General features: G+C 45.0%; 1 protein-coding gene across 1 annotated transcript in view; it reads right to left on the bottom strand.

Annotated features, from left to right (window-relative positions):
* Positions 1-9349: 9349 nt before the first annotated feature.
* Positions 9350-22247, bottom strand: part of LOC119173888 (uncharacterized) — a 49298-nt gene continuing 36400 nt past the window's right edge. Inside the window, exons 10-18 of the mRNA XM_075894495.1 lie at positions 20112-20284; positions 18710-18917; positions 17602-17713; positions 16337-16487; positions 15206-15295; positions 14619-14771; positions 10405-10476; positions 10139-10207; positions 9350-9595 (exon numbers count right to left, since the gene is read on the bottom strand). Coding sequence (XP_075750610.1) covers positions 9350-9595; positions 10139-10207; positions 10405-10476; positions 14619-14771; positions 15206-15295; positions 16337-16487; positions 17602-17713; positions 18710-18917; positions 20112-20284 — 1274 coding nt within the window. The remainder of the gene's footprint in view (positions 9596-10138; positions 10208-10404; positions 10477-14618; positions 14772-15205; positions 15296-16336; positions 16488-17601; positions 17714-18709; positions 18918-20111; positions 20285-22247) is intronic.

Genomic DNA, 22247 nt, shown 5'->3' with positions numbered 1-22247 from the left:
TGCAATTGTTTAGTATTTCTTATGTTCATACAACTTTAGATTTGTGTGAAATGTAGATTATTAAGTAATTCAGAAGAGTTGGCTTGTATTACTTTTTCGTGCTCATCCATAATGGGCGTCAATAGTGATAAGCGTGACGAACCTTGGATTATGAATGTAATGAATTGCATCCAGTCAGCAGTTTGAAATAAGAATGCATACATATGTGCAATAAACACGTGATTGCACGTGTGTTCTGGTTCAAACGTGTTTTGTAGTACAGCGCCTGTGCTAGGTTTCATTATAAACTCCCTGTAATTTACTCTCTCTTTCTTTTTCCCATTTCTTGAACTTACCCACCAGTGCGTTATTTAAAAATATAGCCTGAAAACTGATATAATTATGATATTGACCAGCATTGTGTCTAATGTTGGCCACTACAGCGTCATTGTGCAATTAAAATAAAGAAGTGCGTAGTTTTGGGACGTTAGCGTAATGCACTCATCAGTGCACCCATCATCAGCCCCATATATCAATCATCAATACACACACACACACACAAATATATATATATATATATATATATATATATATATATATATATATATATATATATATATATATATATATATATATATATATATATATATATATATTAATGAGATATAACAGACAGTAATGCCAAGGAATGTACAGGGGAAGGTATTAGAACCAATGGAATGTAAATAAGAAGAAAGAAGAAAGAAAGGTGGACCTTTCTTTCTTCTTTCTTCTTATTTACATTCCATTGGTTCTAATACCTTCCCCTGTACATTCCTTGGCATTACTGTCTGTTATATCTCATTAATATTGTGTTAAAACACGGAAAAACGAGCCACACTAGAAAGCACATATGAGTTCGACCCACTTCAGTGTTCGGCGGCTTCTGTACAATTACCCCGGGGTCGAAGAGGGAGCCGCCTGGCGACCTAACAGCTTGTCACTACGAGCGGGTCATAGTAAGCCTTCAGACGCTCCACGTTGACTATGTCGCGCCCGCGGCGGCGCATGTCCGAAGATTGTTCAATTGGCTCGATAAGATAGTTGACCGGAGATGTGCGCTCGATCACACGGTAGGGACCTTCATATTTCGGGAGTAGTTTGGAAGAAAGGCCAGCTACAGAGGTCGGGATTGAGAGCCATACAAGGGAACCAGGAAGGAAGGTGGGCTCAGAAGTGGCGGAGCCATCACGAATACTCTTCTGCCGCTCTTGCTCATGCGTCGTAAAAGTCTTGGCAAGCTCGCGACACTCTTCAGCAAGCCTGGCGGTCTCGGAAATAGGTGTACACTCAGATGGATCCGGCGTGTACGGGAGTATCGTGTCGATGGTGTGTGACGGGTGCCTTCCGTACAGCAAAAAGAAAGGTGAAAAACCAGTCGTGCTCTGAGGGGCGGTGTTGTAGGCGTAAGTGACGAAGGGCAGTATGGTATCCCAATTCGTGTGGTTGGCGGCGACGTACATCGACAGCATGTCGCCGAGGGTGCGGTTAAAGCGTTCGGTCAGACCATTCGTCTGCGGGTGGTAAGCAGTAGTTTTGCGATGGACAGAATGGCACTCAGTGAGAATGGCATCGACGACTTCTGACAAGAAGACACGGCCTCGATCACTGAGAAGCTCCTGGGGTGGACCGTGGCGCAATATAAATCGATGTAGTAGGAAGGACGCAACATCACGCGCAGTAGCCGCAGGGAGAGCGGCGGTTTCGGCGTATCGCGTTAAATGATCTATGGCGACGATGGCCCAGCGGTTGCCAGTGGACGTCAGAGGAAGTGGTCCGTACAAATCGATACCTATGCGCCCAAACGGACGGTCAGGGCAAGGTAGCGGTTGCAGACCGGCTGGTGACATGTGTGCGGACGGTTTGCGGCGTTGGCAAGCGAGACAGGAGCGAACGAACTGCTGGACGTAGCGGTACATCCCGCGCCAGAAGTAGCGTTGTCTAATGCGATGGTAGGTTTTGAATACCCCAGAGTGCGCGCACTGTGGATCAGAATGGAAGGATTCACATATCTCCGACCGCAGACTGCGGGGTATCACGAGTAGCCACTGCCGGCCATCGGCGTCGTAATTGCGTCGGTGTAGGAGGCCGTCACGAATGGCGAAATGGTGAGCTCGACGACGCAAGGCACGCGTGGATGGCGTTGCGGACGGATCAGAGAGCAAGTCGATCAGTTGGGCGATCCAATTATCCTTTCGCTGTTCGGTAGCGATGATGTCAACATCAATTGCAGAAACAACAACCGAGGATACTGAGCAGAGCACGTTAGCTTCAGGCAGAGGGGAGCGCGAGAGGGCGTCGGCGTCAGCATGCTGGCGTCCGTTGCGGTAGAGGACGCGGATGTCGTAGTCTTGTAAGCGAAGAGCCCAACGGGCGAGGCGGCCTGAGGGATCCTTCAATGATGACAGCCAGCATAGTGCATGATGGTCAGTGACGACATCGAATGGGCGACCATACAAATAAGGTCGAAACTTTGTAAGAGCCCAGACGATTGCTAGGCACTCTTTTTCCGTGACGGTGTAGTTTGTCTCGGCTCTTGTGAGCGTACGGCTTGCATATGCCACAACATAATCAGGGAACCCGGGTTTGCGCTGCGCCAGGACAGCGCCGAGGCCTACACCACTGGCGTCCGTGTGCACTTCTGTTGGGGCCGTAGGGTCATAGTGGCAGAGAATGGGAGGAGACGTCAACAAGTGGCGGAGCTTCAAGAACGCGTTGTCGCACTCTGACGACCACGAATTGAGGGGCCCGTTACTTCCGAGGAGCTTCGTCAGCGGTGATATAATCGTGGCGAAGTTTCGTATAAAGCGTCGGAAGTATGAGCACAGGCCCACGAAACTACGCAGTTCTTTGACGGACGCAGGTTTTGGGAATTCGGCCACGGCCCGAAGCTTGGCTGGGTCAGGAAGAATGCCATCCTTGGACACGACGTACCCTAGGATGGTGAGTTGGCGTGCTGCAAAGCGGCACTTCTTCAGATTTAGTTGCAAGCCGGCATTGCTCACACGTGCGAAAACTTCTTTTAGACGTTGGAGATGGGTGGAGAAATCTGGAGCGAAGACAACAACGTCATCGAGGTAACACAAGCACGTGTGCCATTTCAAGTTGCGCAGTACGGTGTCCATCATGCGCTCAAATGTCGCAGGTGCATTACACAGACCAAACGGCATGACGTTGAATTCGTACAAGCCGTCGGGTGTGATGAAGGCAGTCTTCGGTCAAGCGTCATCAGCCAGGGGTACTTGCCAGTACCCCGAGCGCAGATCGAGAGAAGAAAAAAATTGGGCTCCGTGAAGGCTGTCACTTGCGTCGTCGATGCGCGGCAGTGGGTAGACATCCTTGCGAGTGATCTTATTGAGCCGTCTGTAGTCCACACAGAACCGCACAGAACCATCTTTCTTCGCAACAAGAACAACAGGAGACGCCCATGGACTGTCCGAGGGCCGAATCACGTCGCGTCGGAGCATATCGTCAACCTGCTCGTTAATTTGCCGGCGTTCAGCAGGCGACACGCGGTATGGACGTTGCCGTAATGGTGGATGGGCACCAGTGTCAATACGATGCGTAACAGTGGACGCGCGACCGAGAGAACTTCGCCCGACATCGAAAGAAGAACGGTATTCTTGCAACAGGTCTAGAAGCTGGGAACGCTGCACTGACGTAAGGTTGTCATCAATGAATGGGCCAAATACATCAGGAGATGATGGGTCAGAAGTAGAAACAGCACTGATGGTACGTGAATCGGGACAACGCGAGTCTTCGGGTACGTCCAGGACTTGTGCGTCGTCGACTGCTTCCACTCTGCCGAGACATTCCCCTTGAACCAAGGTAACAGTGTACGGGGATGGGTTGGTCACAAAAATAGCGGCGTTGCCTTGGGTGATTTGCACGGTCGCGAAAGGTACTAGCAACCCTTTCCTCCTGGAAGCACGGTAGGATGGCGAAACAAGTGCAATTGTGTCGGAGAGACCGGTGCAGTAGACCGATACGCCCATCGTCGAGCTTGGAGGCACTATAGTATCGTCTTTCACAAGAATCTTGTTCAGTGTCGAGGGACCGTCTTCTGGCGTCAAATGCGAGAAGGGCGAGAGTTCAATTTCGGCGGCGGCACAATGAATGACGGCGTCGTTGCGGGAGAGAAAATCCCATCCCAAGATGACGTCATGAGAGCATGCAGGAATGATGATGAATTGGGCGACATACAGAACGTCCTGAACGACAACGCGAGCTGTGCAGCCTGCTGTAGGATTAATACGATGTGAGCTAGCGGTACGAAGGGACAGTCCAGAAATCGGCGTCGTCACTTTTCGAAGCAAGCGGCAAAGGTTTTCGCTCATAACTGATACCGCAGCTCCAGTGTCAATAAGAGCAGATGCATGAACACCGTCCACAAGCACGTCAATGACATTAGATGGGCGGCTCTGAGGGCTTTCACAATGCGATAGCGTCGCAGTCCTTGCCTCTGGGACTGCGACGACTAGTTTTCCCGCTCATGAGCAGAAGAACTTGGCCGCATGGGGGACAGAGACCGACGTCGTGGAGACGGCGACCTTCGAGCAGACGGACCTGGGCGAGACGACAGTGGCACAGACGGCAGTTCCTCGTTATACGAACGGCTAAGGTGGCCAGCAACAGGAGAAGTGGGAGCCGGCTGTAGTCGAGAGCAATAACGGGCTACGTGACCGGCGTAACCGCAAGCAAAGCAGATGGGCCGGTTGTCGGGTGTGCGCCATCGGTTTGCCGGGGTGGGTCTCGCCCGGAACGGTGTCTGGAAAGGCTGCATGGTGGGCTGAAAATGAGGCTGAGTGGTTGCGCCAACATATGCAGCCGGCATACCCGCTGCAAAGGACGGAGGTCGTGCGGCAGCTTCGGCGTAAGTCACTGGTGCAGGCGCTAGAACGACTGGAGGCGGCCTTGCGACCACTTGGGCGTAACTTGGGGGTGCAGGGGCCGGAAGTTGTTGTGGGTGGTACGCAGGCATGACCTCCGCTATTTCCTGCTCAATCGCTCGGCGGATGGGTGGAAGAATGGTAGGGGCCGATTGTTGAGCAGCCGGTGGGTGGGCAAAGGGCAGGAGAGAGAACTGCCGCGCGATTTCCTCACGTATGAAGGACTTGAGATCTGCCAGCAGTGCCACCTGATCACAGCTCGCTTCCAAGCCTGCAAGCCCTGCGTCTCGTGATGTGGAGCGACGGGTCATCGAACGCTGCCGGCGGAGCTCCTCGTAGCTCTGGCACAGCGTGATGACCTCAGCTACTGTGCCTGGGTTTTTGGCAAGCAGCATCGTGAAGGCATCATCGTCAATGCCCTTCATGACGTTCCGGATCTTGTCTGATTCGGACATGCTGTCGTTCGACTTCTTGCACAAGTCCAGGACATCTTCAATGTAACTGGTGAATGACTCACCGGCCTGCTGAGCGCGTTCGCGTAAGCGCTGCTCGGCTTGCAGCTTGCGAACGGCAGGGCGGCCAAAAACGTTGGTGATAGCAGTCTTGAAACCGGACCAGGTTGCAAACTCGGACGCGTGGTTGGTGTACCACAAACTTGCAACGCCCGCAAGGTAGAACACCAAGTTTGTCAACTTGCCGTCCTCGTCCCATTTGTTGGGGACGCTCACGTGCTCGTAAATGGCGAGCCAGTCCTCCACGTCAGTGCCATCGGCGCCCGTGAAGATGGGTGGATCGCGGATCCTGGGGACACCGGGACATGGGGGTGGCATGGGAGGAGGCGTTTGCTGAGAGGCGTCGTGGGACATGGTAGATTGCAGCGTACGTGAGCGTAGTTCCAAGGGCATCGAAGGGGATCGTAGCACTCTCCACCAATTTGTTATGGCGTTTATTAGCCGGCACACAGCGAGTCTACACAATGGCGACAGTAACGGCCAAAACACGGGGTCTCCGCGCGAGCGGCGTTCTCTTTGGGCAGACCCACTAGAAAGCACATATGAGTTCGACCCACTTCAGTGTTCGGCGGCTTCTGTACAATATATATATATATATATATATATATATATATATATATATATATATATATATATATATATATATATATATATATATATATATATATGCGTGCGTGTGTGAGATCTAACAGGCAATAATGCCAAGGGATGTATAGGGGAAATTATTAGAACGAATGTAATGTAAATAAAAAGAAAGAAACGTGGGTGAAAATGGCCTATATATATATATATATATATATATATATATATATATATATATATATATATATATATATATATATATATATATATATATGCAGTCTATCATTGTGCGCGGGTTTGTATGCTTGCTGCATAAATACACACGTGCAAAATTTAAAATTTTTATGAGAATGGAGGAATGTTGATCTCCCCTCACTTAGGTCTACAGCGATGCGGTCTTATTGGAAGAGTATCTGTACATTTTTTCAATGTGTCGAGTAGATTTTGAATATTCCTTGCTTCTCCGAAAACAGGTGCTTGCTGCGCCATCTGTTAGAAAGACATAAAGGCCGAGTGCGAGAAAGAAGGGCACGTTCTTCACGCAGGATGGCGCGAAGTCCGCTCATCGATATAAATCTCAGGGGCGTTGGCCCAGAGTAATAGAAGCTTTCCGGTAGATGGCCTCACCGCACTAGCGTGTTCATATATTGGTATTCCTGTGGCCCTCATGAGCGCGCTTTTGAAATGTATGATTCATTGTGAGAAAGCGTAACAGCATCCCGTCAAACCGGTACGGTGGCTTACAAGGCTGCAAACCATCTAAGTGACTTTTCCTGCAATTTAATTTTACACGTAGTAGAATGGTATATTCAGCTTAAATCGAATGACATTTATACTATAAACGAGCTTTATTACGCGAAATATGACCATCAGTGTCAATGACGAATTATGCGAACGATCACTATATGATGAAGCTGTTGTGTGCTGCCTTCATGCTATGCATTTGTGAAGTGATTGTGACGTCATTGCGCTTGTCAGAAGATGTGGCGTGACGTGCCGTGATGGCATGACATCGACGCTTCATGCGCAAAAAAGAAACTGTAGAGTAAAAGTTGCAAAACAATCTTGACAGCTGCCTTCCTGTAATTTTAGTGTTCTATTCATTGCGTTTCCTATCTCTTATCGCTGCATGTTTCCAATCCGCTGCCACATTTTTTAAACAAGATAGCCAGTGTAACTTGATGGCCTAATATGTATATTGCCCCGCCGAGGTGGTCTAAAGGCTAAGGTACTCGGCCGCTGACCCGCAGGTCGTGGGATCGAATCCTGGCTGTGGCGGCTGCATTTTCGATGGAGGCGAAACTGTTGTATACCCATGTGCTCAGATTTGGGTGCACGTTAAAGAACTCCAGCAGGTCGAAATTTCCGGAGACCTCCACTACGGCGTCACTCACCATCATATGGTGGTTTTGGGACATTAAACCTCACACATGATATTACTATTATGTATATTTTCAGTTTCCAATAAACATCAATTATAAATCCAGCGCGATTTGTTTGTTCTTAGCTGAGCAGGGAAGTGTCTGGTGGTGTGCTTGGATTTCTTTGAAGGGACGCTACATAAAAAAAGAAATTTTTCGAGTATTAGAAAAATGCGACTTCCCAGTTACGAAAACACCCCTTAGAGCGAGAAAACAGGCTGAAAAGGAAATGCCGGCGAATATGCTACCCTGAGAGTCCCGCACCGTGACGTCATAGGCTTTGATGGCATCTGCTGGGTTCTACGTAGTTTTTAATCAGTAAAAATAAAGTACATCGTTATATTTAGCTGTAATAGACCTAACGTACGAAGTGTAGGAAAATTTAATCGAACCTGCGCCACGAAAACACGAAAATCACATTTTCAAATCCATGACGTCGCGTGCAGCGATCTCACCGCGAAACTTGAAAAAAAAAACAAATAAAAACTTCACCCTTGATTTTCTTCGGTAATAATTAACTTATCATAGGGAAACTTGGGAAACATTTCAGTGCTCGGAGCACAGTTTATCAGCCTAAGCCAGGCTATTGCTTTACACTAGTGTCACTTTAAGTTTTCTTACACCGGTGTGGATCTTGTGCATCGCGTTGACGCTTGTAGTTTATTGATAAGGATACCTGTTACTGGCTTTCGCTCTTGTTCATGACCCTCAAACTTTTATAGTAAAACCCACTGAAATCAATACCCAAGCGCCACGAATATTTCGTTGGCATAACCGCTAATTGCTACACACGAAAAAAAAAAAACGCTAATTAGTGGACGGCAGGCTTTTGCGAGAAATCCAAAGCGTTGGGTGTGTTATTCAACAAACGTCAGTGGTAAGCATGACAAAGATGCTGATTTTTCGGACACTTCTGTAAATTTGGTCACTTTCGTAGAACCATCACAGGCCCTATTCAGCCATATAATGACAACGCCTGAAGTGTGGGACGTTAAAGCTTTACCAAGTGTCGAGTTTTCATTCAAGTCACATGTCCGAAAGTGCTTTAACAGGTGCCGTTACCACAACCACGCAATAGCAGATATCAAAAATTAGCTTTGCCACAATGCCACCAAGCTGTGCAATAAAGCATATTGTAAATCCGAAGGAGCGCTGCGTGGACGTTGGGGTTGTGGGCGGACGTTCCGCAGCTTGAATTTTTTTGTTTTCTCTCTTTTTGTCGATATCGCACACCCTTACCTTTCGGCGCGAACATCCAACAGCCAGAATGCATTCTTATAGCGGATAATGCGGCATGCGAGCTTTGCTGCAAGTGGGTTATTTCACCATATGTATACAAACGTGGAAGTCGCAGTAGCTTCGCATCGTTGTGACGGATATAGTAAAAACCGGTATCGTATTAGCAGGTTTGAATGTTTACGTGTTACGGTTTGTATGAAGCAGCGAAACTACAAAACGAAAAACAAAAATAAATGTGTCAGCGTTGTCCTTGTCCACTGTAGTCGGTTACAACTTGTGAATAAATCCAATCACTATCCCAACCACATATATTTGCCGAAATGTTATATTCTATTACTTTGTTCAATTTTGTGACGTAAAGTACTTTTAGCACGTTTCCTGTAATTTGTTTTTGCACACATATTAATCGTGTCACTAATTGTGCGTTGAAAGCTTGAAGGTCCTTGCTGATTTCATTATCGCCAAGCCAAAGACCATATTTTAGATAGGAACAACGGACATTTAGTACTCGATATGCAGGCTATTATCTTTGGCATAAAAAATACTTATGGTTAGAAAGAAAACTGCCTTTTGCGCCTCTCTTGCGTAGGAGATTGACAAGCGCGCAGCGTTTCTGTGTATGGGGTTTGTATTTAGCTTAGGTGGTGTACTTCTACGTAGTTAGTATTTTTGGGAATGGTACGTTCTTTTATTTCTTGCTGTACTTTGACATCATCTCCAGCACTTTCCGGTAAAGATGGTCTTTCGCTTTGATGCTCCATTCAAAGTCCAAGTGCGTAAAGCCTTTCACGGGCACCTTGTAGTTGAGGACCACGTTTGGTAGTATCTTTGCGAGGTCCTCCACATCCTTAGGTGTTGACAGCACGTCGCCGTCACTCCAGTACAGTACCACCGGTGCTTTGACATTGGCCAAGTTGTAGGCCGGAGGCCTTGGCTGTTGGTATGAACGCATTGAGGTAAGGTCTAATGTAGATAGTGGGCAAAAAGTGCCGTTAAAGACATCGTTTCTACGCTTGCTTTAGAAGCATGAGTGAATTACAAACTTTATTAAGACAAGACAAAACACAAAAAGAGCGAGCCCAAGCAAACCTCCTGTAATAGACATCCAATATCACGCAAAACATGCCTTGTTTCATTCTTCCAACAACAATGACAATGACGACGATACAGACCGCTCACGAGTGATCTGAACTCTAATGCCGTTATGATCTTCACATTGTTTATAGCTATCAAGTTGTAATCCTGCACATGCCACGCAGGAGTGATTGAAAGTTTTAATTTGTGAATCAAGAGGCAGCAGATGTAAGGTCAAGAGTGACCATTCCTGTCACAAGTGAAATAAACTTTGTGATAAACGTTGTTCTTAAAGCGCTCGTTAAAAGTCAATTCCGTTATTAGTTTCTGCGTTCTTGAAAAAGTGGCACCCAGAAGAGTAGAAAATCGGAGTGATTCTTTAAAGCCATAAAAGTATACATACTGTTCCGTAGGTGGCAACATTTTTAGTGGGCCCCCAGTCATATTTTTGGAAACGGTTAGACTTGACTAGCTGCGATAATAAGAGCAACAAGATAAGATACGTTTGTTATTGACGATTCTGTTTATTATTGAATCTGTGAGATCTACATTTCTGTAATTCAGCCTCACTTACAAATCCTCTCTCTGCATTCCTATAAACAAAAACAAGTAGGAAAGGCATGCGTTCATTTACGCAGCTCAGTTAATTGCGCCGACAAGGGTGCTTACCTGAGAGAAATGTGCAATATTCCGCACTGAAGTCCCTGAAGGATAATTAGCAAAGAAGACTGGAAGCCTAGTCTGCGCCCAAGAAAAGGAAAAATAAATTTAGTGAGAATAGAAAGCAAGAAATTTTCCTAAACTGTTTCTACGCAAAATATTTGTTCTTTGCACGACACACGCGTTACTTTTTTAAATGTGTACTAAAACGAACCTTTTTAGTTGACTTGCTCTTGCGTTTGATCAAAGATTAAGTCCTAATGATCCCAATAGGTGTACATTCAATGTATGACATGGTAAGCATGAGTATACTCTGAAACATTGGGCAGATTCCACTCCACATACCGATACGATACAAGCTTCTCGTCTCACGCTTGCGAAAAATATTGAGACGTTTCTACGACCGCTCCGCACCATGACTCTATCGGCGACACACAAGTGGCTATTTTGAATGTTTTGGTACTTGACGTCAGCACAACTAGCAAGACTATTGCGGGAAGTCAGCAGAATTAGTACTGTAGCCTGATGTCAGGCTTGTGGCAATGTCCATTAGTACATCATGGTGGAAACTGACAATAATGCCAAAAAATTTAGGGACTCTTAAGCTTCGCCTTTAAGAGTTGACCGCAATAGCGAAATCTGGTCCCTAGTGCACCCTTGAACAGCTAAATGCGTACTTATTAATATGCTTTGTTACATACATACACACAAACGCACACAAACACGCAGACAGTAGATTGGACCAGCGCGATTGGACCAGACAGTAGATTGGACCAGCCAAATCGGCTCGTTTTCTTCGTGACACCTGTCAAACAAAATGCGTTAAAGGGGCCCTGAAACACTTTTTAAAGTAGCCATGAAGTGAATTCACTAGAAGAGCTTATTTGCTCATGAATTAAACGCCGAAAAATTTTAAGAATCCGTCCAGTGCAGGTGGAGTTACAAAGGTTTGTCGCATGCTGCAATCGCATTATCTCTTCTCTTGTCCCGACAAAAGCGCTCGAAGCTAAGCAGAAAGGCGTGGCAGGCCAAAAAAAAAAAAAAAGCTACCGCGCCTCGTGACGTTCAGAACTTTTTTTCTTCGAACGCGCGGCTTTTCAGGTGTGACTACTTGTCTAATACTACTACTACTTGTCCACGCACACGCGTGGACCAGTAACGGCCTCTCGCGGCTATGTCGGTAACTTGATTTATTGGTCACAAATGCACAGACAATTTTTCGCTCGCAACCAACAAAGCCGACGCTAGCGGCGGGTTTTCTGCGACACGAGCTCTCTAACGCTATCGATGTAATAAGATACCTTATCCCCACTGACTGAGCTTTAAACTTGGTCCGAGCTGTTGGTGTAAACACAATATTTGTCTTTGTAGGTACACGCGCAAATACAAAAAGCGCACACGCACGCACATGCGTGCGAACAGACGACGATTATTATATGTGTAAAGGGACATTAAAGTCAAATAATTTGTAATAATGAAAGCTTAATGTATGACACTGTTTAAAACGACAATATTATCAATAGCCTAGCCCTACTTACAAAAAATTAAGATAAATGCAAGTGAACACCTGCGCCACAAGTAGGAGATTCGCAAAGTGATCCGGATGACATCAAAGTTACAACCTGCAATTAATCACTAGTAATTGAAGTAGCGACACTAAATAAAAACCTTTTGTGCATGAAGGGACGTAACAAAATGCTGCTTGTTCGTTTCTCTTTGATTCGTGTAAGAAAGAACCGCTGGGAGTTACCATGGGGAGTGGCGCGAGTGGTTCTAAAATTCAATTTTTGCCTGGTTTAACTGGACAGCTCGTATATCTAGGGGAGTCAAGCACGCCTGCCATCTCGGACGCCATTGCATGCAATTTTTCAAGGGTCATTGTTGCTGCTGTGGCTCCCGCTACTTTGACTCTGCTGTTACTAGTGTCGGCGGCGGCGCAGTAACGCCGGGTAACGTTGTGCACGGCAACAGTTACGTGAGATGGCCACTTTTAGGCGGGGGATTTGAAGTGTGCTGACAGGATGCGGACCACGGAAATGTTATTTCATTTCAAAATAAGCACTTCCTTTGCACTAAAGTAGTACTACGAGGTATCCGAACAGCTATTTCTGCAATCAACATCGGCCTAATACTTGCCTCTAGTCTCCCTTTGAAAATAATATCGGATGTTAAGGGCTGCGTAGATGCATTGCTGAGTAATGGGGCCGGTATTGCTGTAAAGTAGAGATCTTATTGCACACCTCCCTGCGTTTCTAGTTATACCGGGCCATTCGTTTGAGAACCGCGCGCTCCTTTTGGATTCGAGGACAGATTGACAAGACAGCGTGAGGATTACTGTAGTTGGCGCACTTCAGAGTAGTCGCCATACAGGTGTCTTCGGCATGAGGTTCAGCCCAACAAGGACACAGTCGTGAGTTGGGGCATACGCCCTTGACGTGTTCTAGCCTGATGCAGTGATGATGCTTGTGAATGCGCTGGTGCCTGATGCTTTTGAATGAATGGTCAAACTGGATGTCGGAAATCTCCAACTTTAACGTGGAACGGTATGCAATCTCCCTTGAATATCAATTCTACGCAGCACGTATTTCCAAGGCGCCGCACTTGCGTAATGACAGTGCCTTCGTACGCAGGCTTGATGAGGGTAGGCAAGTCAATGTTAGGAATGGCAATGTCGATGTCATAAATCATACCGGCAATTGATTTATCATCTATCCGGATAAAGTGGCACATTTAATGTCGCCTAGCTCAGTCATTTGCTGCAGCTGTCCTAGCGCACTGACATCGTGCACGTCTATGGCGAGAAGATTCTTCCTTGGGTTTACTCTTACTTTCTTAATTTGATCTGGCACCACACATTCCAGAGCAACGGAGAGGGCTTGCCTGTTCAGAAGTCGTAGGTTGCTTGAAGGACATTCCGACATGATGATGACGTGCGGCCAGCGCGCAGGCCTTGACTGTACAGTCGCTGTACTTGCAGGAGCTGATGCTGATGTATTGGTAGTCCTTTGCTTCACTCTCTCACTCGGACAGGTATGAAGCTGTCATTGGATGTGTCATCTTGTGATATAGAATATAGATCGGTGTCTTCAGTGTCACTGGGAAGCCAGCTCGATTCCTTGTAGTTGACGGATGTGAGAAACTCTGACCAGGCGGGCCTCTGGCATGTTCCGTGGCCATCGCCGCGAGACGGGGAGGCAAGGCACCTCGAAAAATCGATGGTTTCACTAAGCAATTTAGAGCGCAGAAACAAGCGTTCTTTCAAAGAAACACTTATTCTTCCCTATAATACAGTAGCGGTCAGGTCTGCTGAAGGAATAAAAATCACTGCATTTCAAGCTGCTTGAACATTATTATGGGGGAAGCTTTCGGAGGTGATTATTGTGATTGAAGTTAAGATAGTACTGAGATTGATTGTGACGTCACATGACATACAACGAGACGATTCAATATAACAAAGAAAATAGCAAATTAGAAGACGTTTTCAGTTTTGTGTCCATACCTGGACGTAACGAAGTGGAGAGCGCAGTGGTAGCTTGTCTGAACTATAACTTTGACTTTGTCTCATGACAAGAAGAGCTCTAATTAAGACTTTTATAGTGAGCTCCTTCCAGGAACAACGCTCGGCTGCAAAAGTTGTCACAGAGTGCTCTGTATTTTAAACAAGCGAAAAGGAAATAAATAAACGAAAGAACAGGGATGTTAGCCAGTTCCTAGACTGGCTGGCTACTCTGTGTATTTTAAACAAAGCTCATAGGAGATGTAGGAAGCCATTCATGGCTGTCGGTAGCTAAGAATGCGGTGTAGGCTTATAAAAATATCCCTCGGTACTTTAGACGCACGCAGGTTGTGAATCATTTTCACTGGTATAGCGCACCACGACAAGGACACGATAATGTCACGTCAAGAATACAGCACATCCCGTGCACGTGTCATCACCGATAGCGACGATCTACACTATCCCGTCAAAGTGAAGATTCCGTCAAAGTGACGTGACATTATCCAGGTTTTATCGCTCTACTGTTGTATAAACAGCGTGTGTGATCGCAAATAAAACATTAGTTGCAAGTTAGCGCTGTGTGTGTGTGCATCTCTCCTTTGTGTGTGTCCTTGTCGTGGTCCGCTATACCAGTGAAAATGATGAATCTCAACCAACTAGCCCGGCAACATGCCTTAGCAGGTTGTAAAAGTGTAATCTGCCTTTAAGTGCAACCAGACAGACCTACCTTGTTCCATTCCACGGGAAACCCTCCATTAATGGCATAAAAGCCAACTTTACAGACAGGCAGAATTTTAATGCACGTTAGCTCTCTTAGTCCGCTCAAGACGGAGCCTTTGTCCTCTTCAAGTGACCCTTTCCAGATAAGCTGAAAAATATCCTGAAAAAGAAAATAACAAAAAAACAGAAAGCTCAACGTATACTGCTTCATTGGTGAGTGGGGGAGGGGCGGTGATTTAGGATTTCCGTCAATATTAGTTTGAACATTTGCAAGCGGTATCTCTTATCAAGTGTAATTAAGAACTCGCAATGATAGCCCAGTAGGACCTGGAAGGGAGAATGCAATATTCAGCTACTCAATCGAAATTGATGAATGCTATGACTTCACGCAATATTTAAAGCTACAGCATCAGGAAAACTCTGGCTTACGTGCGCAGCCCGAGGGAGTCTTGGTGATTGCTCGTTTAGTGAAACTAGCAACGTTATTGAGTCTATTTTCTTTCGAGCGCATACAGGATGGCAAGCCTTCAACTTCCCTCTAAATCTCCAACCTTGGCTTGACAAACTTGTTGAAATAGAAGTAAGCATTCTCACCAACAAAGAAGCCACCGGCACTAAATGACGCAGGGCCGCTGTCATGTGTCCCATAAAGGCTACCGGCGCGAAGGCGTTGAACAGTCGAATCTGTGAGAACAAATTGAGAATCGATATATACTGACAGCACCTTATCGGCCTGAAAATACGCTGACATATATTTGCTTAACTATATCGCAAAAGCAATTTTGCCGCGGGTCATCACCCCAAGTGCCTTTTTTTTTTGCACTTGTCCTTTTGATAGTTCGTGATAGCGTGAATTCATGAAAATCAGGTATTTTGAAGTTCGCGTGAAGTATAAAATGGTGAAGTGAATGAAAGTGGGAGAGAGTGAATAGAAGAGGTAAAAAAAAGTATAAAGAGTGTACCACTAAGGCACTCTTTGGTTCACAGGAAAAATAAAGCCGACGTGAAAGTTCGATTTGGTCTTTATGCCACATTTTCTAAATCTTGTCAAGCAAACAAGCAGCCCCGCCATGGTGGTCCAGTGGCTAAGTCACTCATCTGCTGACCCACAAGTAGCGGTATCGAATCCCGGCTGCGGCGGCTGCATTTCCGATGGAGGCGGAAATACAGAAAGCCCGTGTGTTGATTTGGGTGCACGGTGAAGAACCCCGGGTGGTCTAAATTAGCGGAGCCCTCCGCTACGGCGTCTCACAAATTTATATTATAGTTTGAGATGTTAAACGTTATATATGAGTCAATAAATCAATCCAAGATGAGCAAACAGTACGTTTAAAGTACACCATTGAGTGTAATTAACAGCTATGCGCGTTAGAGTATTTCTTAGCATCAATATAGATTTCAGCGCGAATAGACAACACACAAAAATGGAGGACGATTACAGAAGTGCTCATCTAGTTGTTTTCCTTTCCTGTGTGCTCTCCGTTCGCGCTCAAATCAATACCGGAATGAGTTAACGTGCCCTGCAAAGCATTTCATTAAGTTTTTCTACTTCAGTAGCCTTTCACTCCTTTTGTTCATTTCGACTTCGTTTCACTCGACGGTATCCAAAAGCCTTAACCGAGAAAAATGTTCGGAAATGGGCTTTTGCTCACTTAATTTTTAGTGTGACCTCACTCGTCATTTTGAAAACAAGGTGATGTAGCTGTTGTCTAGTCAGATGCTTACCTTCTTATTGTATTCAGGTTTGGATGCAAGCAGACCGAACATGATCGCTGTTCCTTGAGAATACCCTACGTAGAGCAAGGACTGTTGCTGGGTAATTTTCAGCACGGCGTCTATTTGATCTGGCAGGTCATAGCTTATCATTTCATCTAAGCTTCAGAAAAAAAAAATGTAGGATGTTAGAACACAAGATTTAAGCGTTTTATGGCAGACACGCAGACAATTATGTTTCAGTTTAACTTTGAGTTTATTCAACCACAGAAGAAGTAAATAAAGAGCACACTGTGTACGTGATTTGTGGAAATTAGCAAGAGCTGAATGTCATGCCTGCACATATGCACAAAAAAATTAAATGATAAAATAAAAAAAAATACAAAAATAAAGAAACATTGACTGGATCGTCTTTCCTGCTATTTCATGCTATCCGTTACCTTGTATCTCTGCACTGCATCGTGCAACATCTCATGCATTGTTTATGAATGTTGCAGTCATTGTAGTGTAACACTACGCCGCGAGAAAAAAAAATATTATTAAACTTCACCGAAACTGAACTGAACATACTGATATGGTGCTGAACAGCGGATTTTTGGAAAAAGAAAATTGGGAAACTTCGCGATCGTTTGACAATTATGTGGCGTTGCCTGTTCTCGGAAGATGCGGGAACAAAAATGAAAATAGAAGTGCCTTGGAATTAGATTTCGCTAATGATGGGAGCTCAACGAAATTGCAGCTGCTGCGACAATGAGTAACCCATTGTCAGCATCATGCCGAGCTGGTATTTATAGTAGACAAACAGCTTGTACAGTCTAGCACAAACTAACGTGCTTTCCCACGAAATTTTATCCTTTTTCTCGCAATACTGTTAAGCTTTTTTCTTTGGTTACCAGCGTCGTGCTTTTTTTTTGCACAAAGCCCAGTGCTTGAATTCTTCTTGACTGCTGCAGTCGTAATCAAATTTCTTAAAGTTCAAGAAAGGCTCTCGGGGCGAAATATTCAAGAGCACTTCACTTAGGTGACTCTAAGGGGTGTACTTCTATAATTTTCTCGTTATATTTTGTTCTACTGAGTGAGCTCTACAGTAAATTGTCACTGAGAAACATGACAATTGCAAAAAAAGAAGTTTAAATTATAAACGAAGCGTGCAGATAATAAAGTGAAATTAAGGAACTAGCGATTCTCCCCATTATATGTGATCAGTGCGAAAAGAAACTAAAAAAAAAGCCGCAAACCAACAAGCATACTTTGCGAGGCCAAGTAAATTATCCTACCTGAAGTTCCAAAAAGCACTGCTGTCTTTGTGAAGCCGGAGATGGCTGGAGTACCTTGAACCTCTTACGTTTGCTAACCAGACATCGTAACCTTTGTCCGCTAAGATGAATCCTATGTACCAAGTTCAAAGAGAAAAACTGGATCACACGTGCACGTCTCCTTTCTTATTACGTTTAGATATCTCGCTGCCATTGCCTGCATCGCTTTATATTCTGAACACGCTTTATGAAAACGCGGTAATCATTTATGAGACAAGTGGGCATATTTCCAGAAGATACGGAGAAAGATAAGGTCTACTTACTTATCAGGCAAGACAAGCGTTCAATGGTACCTACAAAAGCACAGGAACTTCAACCTAGCATTTACATTTCTTCACTCGTAGTACTTTTGTCTTAATAAATACTCTCTTTTTTTTCCTTTACGAGTTGTCCTCTTAATTGTTTAGAGCTTATGGGGCTCACCGGCTGACCTCAAGGTCACACACAGTATCGGCCTCGAGAACATACCGTGGCGCCTTAATGTGATGACGTCACTCATAGGATGCCGGGTTGTGTTGTCTGCTATAGAACACCGCATCAACGCTTTTACTGTGCACACCGTGCGTGGTTCCCTTTGTTTCGAATTTCTGTGCTTGAAGAAGCGGCAAGACCTAATAATACGGGCAAGCAAACTACGAATTGGTGCCCCCTGTGGCACTTTCGTGTTTAATTTGCATCGTAAAATCGCGACCAAAAACCGGTGAAGCCATGGGCGACGATGCAAGTGGTATCGCGAAAGCAAAGCTGCCGTGTTCCACAACTACACATCCTATCTGTGACGTCAAAACGATCGCGGCGCTGGCCTCTCTAGTGGAGGCGCTCACAGCCAAATAAATACCGGTCGCAGAACCCGCGTGCTTGAATTTAGCCACACTCTAAAGATCCTCAAGAGTTTTAAAGTTTTAGAGCCCTTTGCTGCGGTGTCTCTCGCAATTATATCGTGAACCTAGGACGTAAATTTTTTTCACACCAAATAATCGCCAATAAATGCTTCGAAAGCACATTCCGCCATAAATTTTGCAGTGAATTGAAAAAGTATTCGCGATAAAGGCACTGGCCATCTACTTACCAAGGCTCTGATCAGGCTTATTGAGAACGTAGTCCGCGCCACTACCTTCCAGACCACTCATCAACATCACGACTTGCTTTCGCTGATGGTGTCCGTTGTTTCGTTTGCTGCGTCCTGCGGGCATCCTTTGCATCATGATGACGTAGGAATCCCGAGTAGTGACATTGTGTTCTTCCACGGGGTATCCGAAGCCTGTTATCAGTTGCGACTGAAAATTTCACGACGTTATGTCAATAAATTAGCTTTTGTTTTCTTCAGTTAACGTAACTTTCCTTAGATTTTATGAATCAACTGATGATGAATCGAAGGAAGGTTAGGGGACATAATTGTAGGTTTTAACTATAGAGTATCTATTGTGACATTAAAAGAAAACATTTTTGTTCATGAAAAATAATCTTGAAGCTGGTAGTGACTGAATTTACAATTTTGGGATGATGCACGTAGTGACTCTAATCTTTCTTAGCTTCATTGTTGTTGGTTTCATTATTTTGGTCTAACAAAAAAAAAGAGTGCTTGATCAATTTCGTTACCCAGTGACATTTTATTTTTTGCGATGCCTATTGGATTTTTGAAAAGTTAGTACATAGCCTGCGTCCCATTTCACGCCGACGATATCAGCAATTGGCACCGAAGTAACGTGCTTTATGCACTTGGAGAGATTGATTGTTTCGGGGACGTGGACAGTGTCGCGCTTCACATCAATTTATTCACTACTGCATGACTTGAAATGTTTGCGCGCTTAAGCAATATATCGAACCTTCATGAATAACCAGAGAATTACTTTATTCGAAGCGTCGTCTTGCAAGGCTACAGTGTGCAGGTCGTGATGACACTGACGCGAAAAAATCGGGTAAAAAGTACAAGTGCAGCGAAAGCTTTTCACTTGCAGTTTGCTAACCATGAGTGGTCAAGAACGACTCTCGTAAGTCTCAGTTACATTTGGCCGAGTCATCCATATAGCTACATACTTTTCTTATGTTAAAAACTTCGTTATACAGCCGCGAGAGTTGGGCAATGCATTTATGACTGACTTAAGTCCGTTTTGCGTTAAATGAATACGACCTGCTTCGCACACTTCATATAGCGACTAACTTGTTTCTATTTATGACGTCTCACTCAAGCTGGCGTGACAGATTTGAATTGTCATCTATCGACTCGCCAAGCAAATTTTGATGGGAATCAAATTTTTTTCGACATCAGACGGGCAGGCATTAGAGGCTTACAGGTTCCCGATTTGAGCAAAAAGGCAGCCTAAACAAGTCTGCAAAATAAAAAAAACACACACATCGTAGTGCAGTGCCCGCGATGTCCTTCCTTTAGCCATGACGACCATTTAGCCCTATTTTCCCGGTCAAGTGTTCAAGGTGTTCAGCCATTGAGAGCAAGCTTTTGAAGCGCTTACCGTATTTTTCTTGGCATCTGGATCAGTGGAAAGAAATGTCGCGCTGACCTTCGATATTGAAACAAAATACAGTATTGCTAGGAACACCGGCCATGTTCCTTTCATTTCAATGTGTGCGTTAGATGTAGCTAAGGCTGCTCTTTTCAGCCTGTTATACTGAACTACTCGTAGCGCTGAAACCAGACGTCTCAAATGGATGCTTCCAATGAAAACAGCCGAACTGATAATATTCCCCGCATCAAGTTCATTTTGAGTTTTGTGTTTTGCAGCAAACTTATGTATGAGCTAGAAGTAAAGCACACGTTTACTATTTCACTTCATTTCGCATAATAAATTATGCGTACAGCGCACGCTGCGAAAGCATTATCAATATAATTTTCATTTTTTTTCGAAATTCAACCTAGACTTATAAAAAAAAAGAAAGCCTCGAATGAAATGGCGCTCGTGTTCATACCTCTCGTTGCAATTGTCCTGCTTGACAGCACACATTTTATGTTCAGAATGCATGGCCCGCGCGAAAGCTTCTCGAAAACATGACATCGTTAGGCTTCTATTGAGATGAACTAGCCGGCGTAAACCTGGAATTCATACGAAAAACAACCCTAAATATTCGGTGTTTGTATCGATTCATTTCAGCGGTTCTTTCCGGACTACTTCATTTTAAACATTGTGTTTTTTCTCGCACTCTCGAGTCATTTCCCAGGAGTATTTACGGGGCTTCAAATAATATGTTTGCGGTTTCAATAAGATTGTATGTTACAGACGCTCGTGGCATCACAGGAGGTGCCAATGCATTGATTACGGTCTAGCTTCGTGGAGAGTAAGTTTACAATCACTACCGGAAATTTTATGTATGAAGAAAACAGCATACAAACTTTCGGGCTTCGTAAATGGGGCTGAGATATGAGGGTAAGGGACGCGTTTAGGTTAAACTAAGACAATGCGAACATTGCACTCACACCTGAATGAGTGAGACTCTTTTTGGACGTGAAGCCAACTAAAAGCCATGTGGTTAACCTCTGTCAAGCACGAGTATGCTGCCTGTGGTGCAGCCAAGGAAGATTTAAAAAATTCCTTGAGTGGAAATGATTGCGAAAAAGTGAAGCCGTTCCTCTGGCGAGATGGCGGCTGTGGTGGCCATCTTACCAGGGGCACGATAAAGTATCACCGTTCAGTGATTGAAAATGAAGCGTTTCCCTCGCACGGCCAACGAGTTTAATGTGGGAACTTTTCCGGGTCACATGGTGCTCCAAGTGCGTCTTACAGTTACTAGTTTTCCTTAGTGAGCCTCTAATTGGAGACAAATTTTAAGATTCAGTCATCTATACTCGTTTCTGTGTGTTATTTTATCGGGAACAACTATCTTTTAATATAGAACTAACGTAGCATATACATAACATACTAAAGCCATTTGATGTTCAAGTGGGCACTATCAAAAAAGAGCATGTTTCCGCCATCTTGGTAGTGGAAAAAGGTGGCTTCACTTCTGCTGGCAACGCATGGCGGGAGCTTCCACTCCAGCAATTTTTCTTTAATCCTCTTTAGGTGCAGCGCACGTCGCGATGACGTTCTGTCGGCAACTTTTGTCAGAGACATTCTTGATACTGTAAACTACCGGGTCGCTTATTCACTTGCCGTAGTTTGCTCAAGAGCGGAAGCCATCCTCTTCCTTTTCTTTCGAGTCAATGTCTTAAACCTCGAGCGCCCATATCCGAAAGCTTTATTCAAATAACGTCGTTTCGCAATGCCCCTGGTATCGGAGGCGTTCTACGCTTTCTGTTCTTTACCTTGTTTTGCCCGGCCTCCGGGATTGGCCCTCTTTTGAGCGAACAATGATTTCCTGCAAGTATGCCACCATATGACGTTGCAAAATTTCCCGATCAGTGTCGTCATTGTGACGTCATATGGGGACATACCATTGTCATAAATTTTTGCAATACTCGTGCTTATGTGCGTCCGCTGCAGGACTCCACTGCGGGACTGTGGTCAGTTCTCGCGTTTCATGAAATATCTAAGGGCTTTGTCTTAATAGATGCAGGATTAAAGAGTAGAATTATTGTTCATGGCTATTGGCTTCCCTCAAACGCGTAAACACTACACGTGTGGAGGCTGTCAGGCAGCACGATAAGATGCGGG

The sequence above is a fragment of the Rhipicephalus microplus genome, chromosome 5 (assembly GCF_043290135.1).
Source record: "Rhipicephalus microplus isolate Deutch F79 chromosome 5, USDA_Rmic, whole genome shotgun sequence".
In the NCBI taxonomy this organism is placed as follows: domain Eukaryota; kingdom Metazoa; phylum Arthropoda; class Arachnida; order Ixodida; family Ixodidae; genus Rhipicephalus; species Rhipicephalus microplus.
Note: the sequence above shows the minus strand (reverse complement) of the source record. Positions and strands in the feature narration are given on the sequence as shown.